This window comes from Panthera onca, chromosome D4 (genome assembly GCF_046562875.1).
Source record: "Panthera onca isolate mPanOnc1 chromosome D4, mPanOnc1 haplotype 2, whole genome shotgun sequence".
NCBI classification, from domain to species: domain Eukaryota; kingdom Metazoa; phylum Chordata; class Mammalia; order Carnivora; family Felidae; genus Panthera; species Panthera onca.
Window position 1 is genome coordinate 19,215,905 of NC_138351.1, and position 12,072 is coordinate 19,227,976.

The window sequence follows — 12,072 nt, forward strand, 5'->3', positions numbered from 1 at the left end:
ACCAATATAATGCAGCATATTAACAGAAGAGAATATCATCTGACCATCTCAGGAGATGTCAGGTAGTAAAACTATCTAAAATCCAGGATTTAATCATTATATAAAATCTCAGCCAAGTGGGAATGGAACACAACTGCCTTAATTTGATGAAGGACATTTATAAGAAGCAAATCAAAAAAGTAAACCTTGTATTTAACTGTGAAATACTGAAAGCCTTCCACCTCAGATCAGGAATGAGACACCTGCTATTTCTATCCATCACGGCACCCTGGCCAGAGCAATGAGACAAGCAAAACAAGTAAAAGGTAGAAGGAAAGGAAAAGCAGATCAAAAAACTGTCTTTCCTCACAGATGATATGTTTGTGTATACAAAAAACTCAAAAGAACTACAAATGAGCTTGACATTGTAAGTAAACTTAGCAAGGGCGCTTGGTACCACTTTAATAACACAAAATCTCCTGTATTTCTATAAACCATCACAATTAGAGAATTGGATTTAAAAATTAAAAAAAAAAACTGTAACAGCATCAAAATGTAAGATCCTTAAGAATAAATTTCACAAAAACGCGCCTGTCTCACAGTTGAACTAAGAATCATCTTTTTTTTTGATTTGGGGATCTTAATTTTAAAATACATACAATAGAAAGCAGTATTCAGAAAGAAGCATTGCACTAAACAAAGTCCTACAGAATAAGTCACTGAAAGAGACTTCCAACATTGATTTATGAGTCTGACATGAAAATGCAAAACACGACATACTAATGTAGGTGGGAAAAAAATAACTCAAAATCTTTCTCACCAACAACTCCGAGTTGTTTTTACTGCAAAGGAATGGTTATGGCCCAGCCTTCTTCAAGGGATTCACCAATAGCAAATTTTTCTATTTCACATTAAAGACCCATTTACGTATATGCTTAACTAAATATCAATGTCAGGCCATATAAGCAGCCAAAGGCACCTCGTGGCAAAATCAAACCTGTTTTTGGAGTAAGAGTTGATTTAACTTCCAGCAAATTCTGCAGAACTAAAAAAATATATATATATATTTAAACCCATACACATGTACCCAACAGTGTCACAGCTATTCACAGGCCAGGGGGGTTTAACAAGAAGCAACAAAGAAAGCAATTATAATAAAATTATAACAAACATTTCATTCCCTTAGAAAAAAAATCAACCACAATGTGCTTTGTTCAAAAGAATGGCAAAGCGAAGGACCTTTTGCCAAAAGCAATCGCAGTACATTAATATTAAACATGATCTAATGAAGTCAGAAGTGGTTTGGGGAAAACATTCACCACAGTAAAGGCATATTCTGCATGATAAATTCTTAGCAGAAAAGAAGGGATTCAAACCCCTTTCCTTGTTTCACTTGGGATTCTTTTTTATACTGAAACAAAAAAATTAAGGAATGAATAACAGAGGCGGGGGGAGAAGAAAGGAGAAAAAAACAGAAAATACAACTTCGTTCGCAGTTTTGCCTGAAAAGGGATAATAAAAAAGAAGCCTATTATTCTAGTGCTTAATAATCTTATCGATTTAAAACATGTGAATTTAAGAACAAGGCTTATCTTGGCATGGCATAAGAACTCGGAGGTTGAGGAATTGTTCTGGTTTTATATCTAGCAAAAAAAAAAAAAAAAGTAATTTCTTTCCTGTACCCACCACACAGATCTTCCCTCTTCCTGAGCAAAACAGGATGGATGAAATTCCCTTTGGACTCTGTAACCATTTTGGGAGACAGATGATTCACTGGGAGACATGATTCCCTCTTTGGGCAGGAGAGGAAAAAAAAAAAAAAGAAAAGAAAAAATCTGGCTCTGTTCCTTTCCCATCTGACCTCCTTAAAAGGATCTTTTTTGAAGCTGTTAATCCAGGCTACTAAAATAGCAAGCAACTATTCTTTATTGAAGTTCAAGTGGCATTGCCAATAGAAAGGAGAGACTGCGTTTTCTTGAAAACCTAGGACATAGGTTTTCTGCGTCCTACGCGATGAACAATTGCCATCATTTGGTTTGCTATACGTAGTGAGGCTCTGTCGAGGTCTTATACAAATAAATGTGACAGGCCTTTCGGTGGGGGGAAGCGTGGTCTTAATGGAAACCTGATTGGTAATCAGTGGCTGCAGTCTTATCATTGCCAGCTGGTTCCCAGAAACACACACGCGTGTGCACACACACACAAATACACACGCACACAAATCCCCAATGCGATGATTCAGCAACTTAATGGAGCTTACATTTGGCAATACTCCTCCGGTGCACACCTCTGGGGAAATTAAAGAACACGGACCGAGGATTCTGGCAGGTCCGTAATCGTTTGTTTTTGGCAAACACTCAGGGCATAGCCCAGCACCAACTTTAGGCCACTCTGACTGCATCCAGTGACTTTTAGAAAGATGCAGATTGCAGCTTGTTTGAAAATGATACCAAAAAGGTCATAGAAGCAGAGAATAGGAAGGGAAAGAAAGGAAGAGCAGAAAGAGCCGACAAGGAAAGGCAGAAGGGGAGAAAAAAATAAAATAAAATAAAGAACCATAACAGAAGAAACAGATGTGGGGTGGGGGAGACGAGTAAAATCTCACTTCCAAAAGCCAGGGTCATTTAGGATCCCATCCGAACAAGCACATTCTCTTCGTAGACAAATAACTTCTTACACAAATAATTGCAAAGTAATCTATGGAAGTAAATCTGTGTCTTTCCAGATAAAAGTGATACTAATGATCTGTATCTTGAAATCTCTAAGTTTGAGGTATGTCTTCTTAAAAGAGCACAGCAAGACCTAGCTTTTGTAAGAAGTAGCAATTTAAGGAAACGCAAATTATGTCAACTTCATTAAATCAACGTCTGAACACACACTGGCCGTGAGTGAGTCACCTGTTGACATTTATCCGTAACTGTCCCGCCAGGGCCCGGAGGGTACATTGTTATAGAAGCACAGCAGGTTATTTCTACCTTGGCAACAGGATACCTGCTTCTAATTGGTATATAAATGATCTTTTAACAACATCCGTTATAACGAGGTTCTACCTCAATATTCTAATACAATGTTCTCCCACAAGGTAAACACTGTGATATATATATATAAATATGTAATTCATATCTTTATAATCAATATATTTAATATTTTATATTTATATTTATATTAAATTAAGATATAATTATACGATTCTATGATTAATGTATAATTAATTGTATTTAATATTTAATAATAATGAATACATTTAATATAAATATATATTTCTACAGCAGTAAGTATAAGACTATAAAAGAGTCCAATATGATTGAATTTAAATACTTCCTGTATTTAGAGAAAAAGAGCAACATGTAGACTAAAGAAATTTAGAATGGAAAATAAGGTTGCTAGTCTTAATGGTGAAGTTGATTAAAACAACACCAATACACCAATTGGAGAGTTGAAATTATCAGACACACGGCACCCAGTTCCTGTGTAAACCGCTACTTCATATGACTGAGGATGTCGATGACATTATTAGGGGTATTTTCCGGAAAACTGATGTACGGAAAAAATTCTCAGATTTTTTTTTAAATGAGGAACTGGCATATGTATTTGTTTTAGTAACGATATAATTACAGTGAATTTGATTTCGATTTTTTCATTGGCTTCAAGAAGCTCATACACCAAGTTCTGGACTGAATACAATTTTTACAATTTTTATTCCTTTCTCAATATGTTGTTTTGTTTTTCTGGACTCTTTTGTCCTTGTTTTATTATATGTGCATGCGTTTTTGTAAACAACTTCAAATATTGTATGGGAGAAGGAAGGACCTGTGTAACGAACGGAAAAATGACAGATGACCGACTTCTGCAAATAGATAGTACATTTGATATAAATGTAAAGATCTAATAACAATGAGAGTATATGCTATATGATTCCATTTACATAACATGCAAAGCAGGCAAAACCAATCCGTAGTGTTATGGGTACATCCGGAGGGAGTAAAACTATAAAGGAAAGCGAGGAAGCGTGGGTCATAAAAATGAGAATGCCGGTTACCTTTAAGGAGGGATCGAGGAGTGATGGGAAGGAGCAGGAAGAGGTCTTTTTATTCATTTTCTTTACCTGGGTAATTGTTAAAAGGATGTTCCTTTTGTGATAATACTCTGAGCTTTTTATATTTATGTTTTGTCTTCCTTTCTGTATATGTAGTATACTCCACAAGAGGATTAAAATTATATATATAATTATATACATATATATATATATGTAGATAAACAAAAGGTGAATAAAAACAAAGGCTTGCAAAGAACAGAATAAGTTCTACCAGGATTTCTAAAAACTAAATAAAAATAAGAAGAGGGTTCATTACTGGAAAGGACAATGTCCAAATTCTGGGCGTTAAGAATGTTGGAGGGATGGGCAGGAACGAAATGGATGTTACTCTTTCACAGAACTACCTAAATCAACACATTCACAAAAAGGAAAGTTATAGGGGTGCCTGGGAGACTCCGTCGGTTAAATGGCTGACTCTTGATTTCAGCTCAGGTCACGATCTCACGGTTCATGGAATCGAGCCCCACATCGGGCTCCACGCTGACGGCGGGGGGCCTGCTTGGGATTCTCTCTCCCTCCCTCCACCGCCCACATCTCTCTCTCTCAAAACAAACGTTAAAAAAGTAGAAAGTATATACACAATGGTGCACAATGCCTCTTAACGACAGTACTTCCTGAGGCGGCAGAGACACATCAGGGGAGCAGTGAACAAAACACATTAGGTCTCCTTTCTCATGAAGCTTGCATTCCGGAGTGAGGGAGCAAAAGGGAGGAAGAAAGCCGTGATAGACAGAAAGATTAGGAGACAGACAGAAATAAGCGTTCCAGAAGGAAGGCACAGTTTGTATAGATCCTCAAGAGTGGAAAGAGTTTGGCGTATCTGAAAAAGCCCCTGTCCCCGGAACACGCGATGGGAAAAGAAAGGTTGAAACGCACGAGAGGATATCAGAGCAGGCAGGGGAGATGTCAAGTTGCAGACTGCGGGGCTTGGGGATGGTGAGAAAGGTAAAGGAAAGAATCAAATATAACGCCTCGCCTGTGGCTTGAGTAACGGGTGGTGGGTCGGCGGGGCCTTTTACTGACACGGGGAGGCCGGGATAAAAGCAGGCTTGGAGGTACAGGGAGCTAACGGGGTCCATCACAGCCGTGTCAAGGTGGTGGTGCTAGTGAGACATGCATGCGAAGATCTCACACGGGCACCGGAGATGAACCTGGAATGTTAAAGAGAGATCTAAAATCTCAGAAGGAAATGAGGTCACTCAAGGATACTGTATAGACAAGAAACAGACTCCTAACACTAGAGAACAAACTGACGGTTGCCTGAGGGGAGGGGTGGGCAATGGGTGGAAAAGGTGATGGGGATTAAGCAGGGCACCTGTTGTAACGAGCACCGGGTGACGAATGGAAGCCACGAATCACAATATTGTACACCTGAAACTAATATTACGCTGGATGTTAACTAATGGGAACTTAAAGGGAAGCTTTAGATAAAAGGATAATATACAGAAAAAATGTCCCAGGATGAAGTTCGAGGGCGCTGCCATATTTCAAGGTTGAGCAGAAGAGGAGTTTACCAAGCAAGGCTAAGGAAGAGTAGGCCCGACCTCTTGCACGTTAAGGAACACTCTGAAAATTACCATGTTTTCTCCAGCCTAGTGGGCTAAGAGGCATACTGAGGGTCCTCCAAGGATGAGGAGATCAATATCCTGACTCAACTGAAATCCGTTTACAGCGTACCACGGTGCCTCAGCATGGTGTGTTCTAGGATATGACCACAGGAATGAAAGGCAAAGAATAATCAAATTAACCAAGTATTTTTTTCATGCTAAATTCGGGGGGGGGGGGTTAGTATAAAGTTTATAATAATATATCCTCCAAAGAGGTCTAATTAGGATATTTTTAAAGACTCTTCCAAGTCTCAGCCATAAATATTTAGTCTCACGACATCTGGAAACAGTTTTCAAAAATCTTGATGGCAAGGTGTGCATAGAAATTTTATGTTCCTTCCAGACGTAGAAGAACGCATAAATACATTCTAGAAATGTGTGTCAAGTTAATGGTTATTTTGAGCACCCCAAAATATAAAATAACAGCTGTGTATAGAGACAACCTTTTGGAAAGAGAACTATCCATGTTATGAAAATAAGGAATGCTAACATTATTTATAGACAATAAATACCTCCCATTGGGTTTGGTGTTAATGCATGATCAGAAGACCATGAAATCGAACTTTGAGTTGAGTGAATGTAACAAAATTTGACTCGATTCCCTTCTGACGCCTACTAAAGACTGATATTCCATCACCCCTCCACCTGTGTACATCCACGTCCACATGCACACTTTGGCCAAAGGTCTCCAGAGCCTTCTTTCCACAGTATGAAGCCACCTTCCGGGCGTAGGGACTCTGGACTCTCTCATGACACATTGCATTGCAGTCTTTGCACATAGAGGCACTTCCTCCTCTTACATCCCAGTGTCCAGGCAGCAAGGAAGTGATGTCCCATTCTGCCAACTTCCTAAGGCCACTTCAAGGCCAACCTTATGGAAAACCTCCAATGAGAAGAAGAACCAAGGTCCTTTACCACACCTCTAATTCTCGATAGCTCTGCCAACTAAGACCAACATAACTCATAAAAGGGGTCTGCATCCCTTCTAATTCCCTAAATCTCCATAGCATCATTATTATCAACGTCAACAACAAAATCATACCTCTGTGCCAACGTATCACAGTATCGCAGTTTGATCTGTTTTTACTATTTACAGAAAAGCAAGATGATGAGCAATTTGTGGACCAACTGCCTTTCGTTCCGACTAAATAACACACGTATTTTTTGAACAATAAACCAAGCTTCTTAGTTTGCAAGAAATTGAAACAAACGACTCTCTCGTGTTTGATCATTTGCACTGCTAAACAACTTCCCTCGTGGCTGGGATCCCCAATTACCTTTATTTTCCTTCTGCTCTGTCACAGAGATAAATGATCATAGTTACTTGGTTTAGTTGGGGGCACGGTTTCCCACAGAGCATTTTTACAGATGTCCATTGTCAGAAAAATATTTAAAACAGGTTTACTGGGGCCATTAGTTGTAAAATATTTACAGGAGTCACAAAACTTGGATATTTTCCTCTCCACATTGTGGAAGAGACAGGAAGAGAAGGAAAGTGTCCTCAAAAGACTAGCTTCAGGGGCGTCTGGGTGGATAACAAGTGGTAAGCATCTGACTCTTGATTTCGGCTCAGGACATGATCTCATGGTTTGTGAGTTCAAGCCCCGCATCGGCCTCCACACCGTTAGTGCAGAGTCTGCTTGGGATTCTCTCTCTCTTTCAAAATAAATAAATAAACTTAAAAAATTTAAAAAAAAAAAAAAACAGTGGCATCAACATTTTCTTGGTCTTCTCCTTCCTTTTTAAAAAATTCTTTCAGTCTGTTAATCACTGTTTTTCACTTTCTTGTGTTAAATACTTCCGAGAAAAATCTGTCTACCATGTTCAAGATGGATTATTGAAAGAAAAAAAAAAAGCTTTATACAACACCCAAAGCTGTCCTACGTAGACACTAATGTATTTTTGTGGTAATTTTGGGCCACCAAAGTCAACTAACAATTTCCAGGTTAGAAAGCACTTTTTGGAAGTGGCGGGCTCCGTGAGTGTAAAAGAAAGATTAAAAAAGGTAGGGGCGCCTGGGTGGCTCAGTCAGTTGAGCGTCCGGCTTCGGCTCAGTCTCACAGTTTGTGGGTTCGAGCCCCGCGTCGGGCTCTGTGCTGACAGCTCAGAGCCTGGAGCCTGCTTCGGATTCTGTGTCTCCCTTTCTGTCTGCCCCTCCCCAGCTCATGCTCAGTCTCTCTCTCTCTCTCTCTCCTTCAAAAATAAATAAAAACATTAAAAAACATTTTTTTTAAAAAAAAGAAAGATTAAAAAAGGTAATTGACGATGGTGTGCTGGGAACACAGTGTTTAAAGGAGGCGAAGTTAAGACGGAAAATATTACAATGCCAATGAGGTGGTAAAGAGACTGTAAAAGTCCTGACACAAAATCACCAAATTCAAACGTGTTTATTTTGTCATCCAAGCAGTGTTCCGCAAACCAAGCTTCTGTCGGTACCAGGAGATATTTCGATGTGAGGAGTGGATTCTGGCCTGAGTCACACTGCTGTGGGACCAGAACCGCCTCTGGAAGCTCTGGACGGCCAGAGGAGCCATTCTGGCTCCCCAACAGAGGTGAGGCAGTTCCAGTTAATAGTGAAACAGCAAAGACCCTTCATGCCTATTTTTAAACGCACATTGTTAATATTCAGTGTAATGCTACTCTTTAACAAACTCTTTACTCCCCGCTTCCCTGATGAAGCTTCCCGCGGTCTTTAAAGGGGTTGTTAAGCCAAGAATGGATCACACTCATTCTGCATGAGCAAGTCGAGAAACACTCCATTAAGCCTTCCAGTATTTAATAGAAAGAGCCATCTCTCACCTCTGAGGAGATGAGCCAGCTGCTCGGTGATGAGCTCAGGAGCCTCCCGGAGAATCTCTTTCACCACAAGGGAAGAGGAAGACTCTCGGAACTCAAGGCCGCCATCACTCTGCTCCACCGGATTAATGACTTTGACAACCGCTGATTCTAAAGTTTGGTCCTCGCTGTAAAGCAAATGGCGGAGAGGAAAGGAAAGGGATATGGCACATCGTCTTACTTTCTGGAAGTATTTAATCTCTGCTCTCACACAAAAGACTTCCTCTCAACGGCCAAAAAGATGAGGAAGCTCACGTGACCTTTAGCCTATGCTTCACTTTCCATATTACCTAATTACCACCCCCCCGCCCCGAAAGGCTTAGTCGTAGCCCCTCATGCCGTAGCACTTGTCTCTTGTTTTGCTGTTGAAAAATAATAATAAATCATAATAGTAATAGTAATAGTAATAATAATGGCTGCCATTTACTGAGCTTCCCCTGCAGGCCAGACACCATTATCAGGCCAGAAGGAATGTCACCAAGTCTTCTACACGATGACCCTATGAAATGGGTTCTAGTGAAACCCTCATTTTTAACATGAGGAAACAGGGGCACATGGGTGAGTCAGTCGGTTGAGCATCCAACTCCTGATTTCGGCTCAGGTAACGATGCCAAGGTCGTGGGATCAAGCCCCACGTCAGGCTCCATGCTGAGCATCTATCCTGCCTAAGATTCTCTCTCTCTCCCTCTGCCTCTCTCCCTGGCATGTGCGCTCTCTCTCCCTCTAAAATGAATAAATAAATACACATTTTAAAAAGTTAAAAATGGGGAAACAGAGGCACAAAGCGGTTACGAAATTTGTCCAAGGTCACAAAGCTTATAAGCAGACTAGCTTGTGTTTGAACCCTGATGTGGTTTCAGAGCTTGCATATCTGGTCACAGTGCTGGAGACAAATGACCACGGGCTTATTTACTTCCACCATCATCCTTTTTTTTTTTTTAATTTTTTTAAATTATTTTTTAGTGTTTATTTATTTTGGAGAGAGACAGAGTGCGAGTGGGGCAAGGGCAGAGAGAGAGGGAGACACAGAATCCAAAGCAGGCACCAGGCTCTGAGCTGTCAGCACAGGGCCCGGACAGGGCTCGAACTCAAGAACCATGAGATCATGACCTGAGCCGAAGTCAGACGCTTAACTGACTGAGCCACCCAGGCGCACCACCCCCCCAATGTCATTCTTCACATGTGAGATGAGTTGGCTTTATCAAAGGCAGAAAGAAAGAGGTGAATAAGGCTGACGTTGGTCTTTCCGTCTGCCAGAGACAAATGAGTGGGAATGAAGGAAATAAAGATCTCAATTTTGGAAAGCGTTCTGTTTCATAAATAGTCCTGAAGCTCAAGTTCACAGTGTCAGCCCCCAAACCAGCAGTTTTTCAGTTTTCATTGGGAACAAAACTCTTCCAAAGATTCTGACTTCCCAAGATTTCTTTAGCTTCTTGCACTGCCTTTATCCATATTTATTCACATGAATTGGTTTGTAAAAGTGAGCACATAAATTGAGTCAAGGAGGTGATCATCCCGAACACTGATCATTGAAGTCAGTCAGATAACCTCCCGGTAACTCCTAGCCAACAACTGATTAATAAATAGGCAAAAGAGTTTGTGTTTCAAGCGGCATGGGGATAAAAACAGCCTCACGCGAGCAGACTGTTTTCAAAACTCTTTTGAGCTGAATGAACTGCATGACAGGCAGGTCAATGTACTCGTACCTAAATATGCTTCCTAAAAAGAGTTAAATAGGGGCGCCTGGGTGGCTCAGTCGGTTAAGCGTCCGACTTCAGCCCGGGTCACGATCTCGCGGTCCGTGAGTTCGAGCCCCGCGTCGGGCTCTGGGCTGATGGCTCAGAGCCTGGAGCCTGCTTCCGATTCTGTGTCTCCCTCTCTCTCTGCCCCTCCCCCATTCATGCTCTGTCTCTCTCTGTCTCAAAAATAAATAAACGTTAAAAAAAATTTTTTTTTTAATTTAAAAAAAAAGTTAAATAAAAAATTAGATATTAGTACAAGTTCTTATTTCATGCACACTAACATCAATATCCACTGGTTATGGTCCTAAACCATCAGCAAATTGGCAAAGTGTGCAAAAAAAACCTCCTGTCTCAAACCACTGAGGTATTTACTAGTGACTCTTCATTCAATAGCACTACAGAGCTTATCAAAAGGGCATCTCTGGGGGCGCCTGGGTGGCTCAGTCGGTTAAGCGTCCGACTTCGGCTCAGGTCATGATCTCGCGGTCCCTGAGTTCGAGCCCCGTGTCAGGCTCTGTGCTGACAGCCTGGAGCCTGTTTCGGATTCTGTGTTTCCCTCTCTCTCTGCCCCTCCCCCACTCACTCTCTGTCTCTGTCTCTCTCCACCCCCCCCCCCAAAATTGAATAAAACATTTAAAAAATTTTTATGGGTGTGTGGGTGGCTCAGTCGGTTAAGCCTCAAGCCTCCGACTTTGGTCCAGGTCATGATCTCATGATTTGTGGGTTTGAGCCCCATATCAGGCTCTGTGCTAACAGCTCGGAGCCTAGAGCCTGCTTCACATTCTGTGTCTCCCTCTCTCTCTGCCCCTCCCCTGCTCGTGCTCTGTCTCTCTCTCTCAAAAATAAATACAGATTTAAAAAAAATTTTTAAGATTGAAAAAAAAGGGCATTTTTGGGCTGGGTTGGAAAGTCCTTGAAGGTAGACAATTTGTCTCATTCCTCTTTACGTACCTTGAGATTCTTGCACTAGTTAGCAACTCCTAAGTACGTACTGAAGGAGGCAGAAGACCCACATTGAATCCAAACTGTTCTACTAACTTCATGTGGTACCCTGGACGAGTCATTTGCAACAGTGGGTCTCAGATTTCTTGTCCATAAAATAACAAGTTTGAACTGCACGGACTTTCAAAAATCCATCCCGCTCTTATAGTATAAAATGGCATGAATGAAAGAGCCAATGATCAAATGACTTTCACAGCTGTTCTCTACAAGTTTTCACTTCACCACTGAGATGTCTTTCTTGAGAACGTTTCGGTTTTAGTTAGCATGTAATTTCAGTTTTCATTACACATTTACAGCATCAGTACATAGGACTGTTGTGTTGCTTTAACAAACTGTTTCAGATTGTTCAAAATTATAACTTTGGTCAATTCTCCAAGAACTTTCCACTCAGAGATATCATATTTGAAATGCAAAGGCCAAAACAGAGAGCTGGCATGGCCCAAAGTTTGCCGTAAGAGAACAAAAAATATTCTTTTTCTTCCGATGTCCTCTGCCTTTAATGCATCTCCCTAAGCCACAAAAGTCCTGAATGAGGTGGTACTTTTCCCATAAGGGCCTTGGTTAAAGGCCTTACCTCCAGAGCCTTACCTCGCCAGCACATTGCTGCCAACGAGCGTTATAGATAACTTCCCTTCATCATTTAGCTGATGCAGATTAATTTCATCTCGGAATATGTGGAACGATTCAGAGATGTTCAGCTCTTCTAGAATAAACCTCGTCTCAGTGAAGTAATTGAATTCAGTTCTTGGTATGTTCAGCACTGGCAAACAGAGAACTCCAGGTGGACTGACCTACCGAGAAGAAAGTTGGC

General features: G+C 40.9%; 1 protein-coding gene across 8 annotated transcripts in view; it reads right to left on the minus strand.

Annotated features, from left to right (window-relative positions):
- The window catches only part of PRUNE2 (prune homolog 2 with BCH domain), a 270,970-nt gene that overhangs the window by 193,097 nt on the left and 65,801 nt on the right, over nt 1-12,072 (minus strand). For 7 of the 8 annotated variants that reach the window (XM_078436921.2, XM_078436919.2, XM_078436917.2 and 4 more), the window contains exons 3-4: nt 11,850-12,052; nt 8,482-8,645 (exon numbers count right to left, since the gene is read on the minus strand). In XM_078436921.2, coding sequence (XP_078293047.2) covers nt 8,482-8,645; nt 11,850-12,052 — 367 coding nt within the window. The remainder of the gene's footprint in view (nt 1-8,481; nt 8,646-11,849; nt 12,053-12,072) is intronic. The other variant, XM_078436924.2, reaches the window with a different exon arrangement.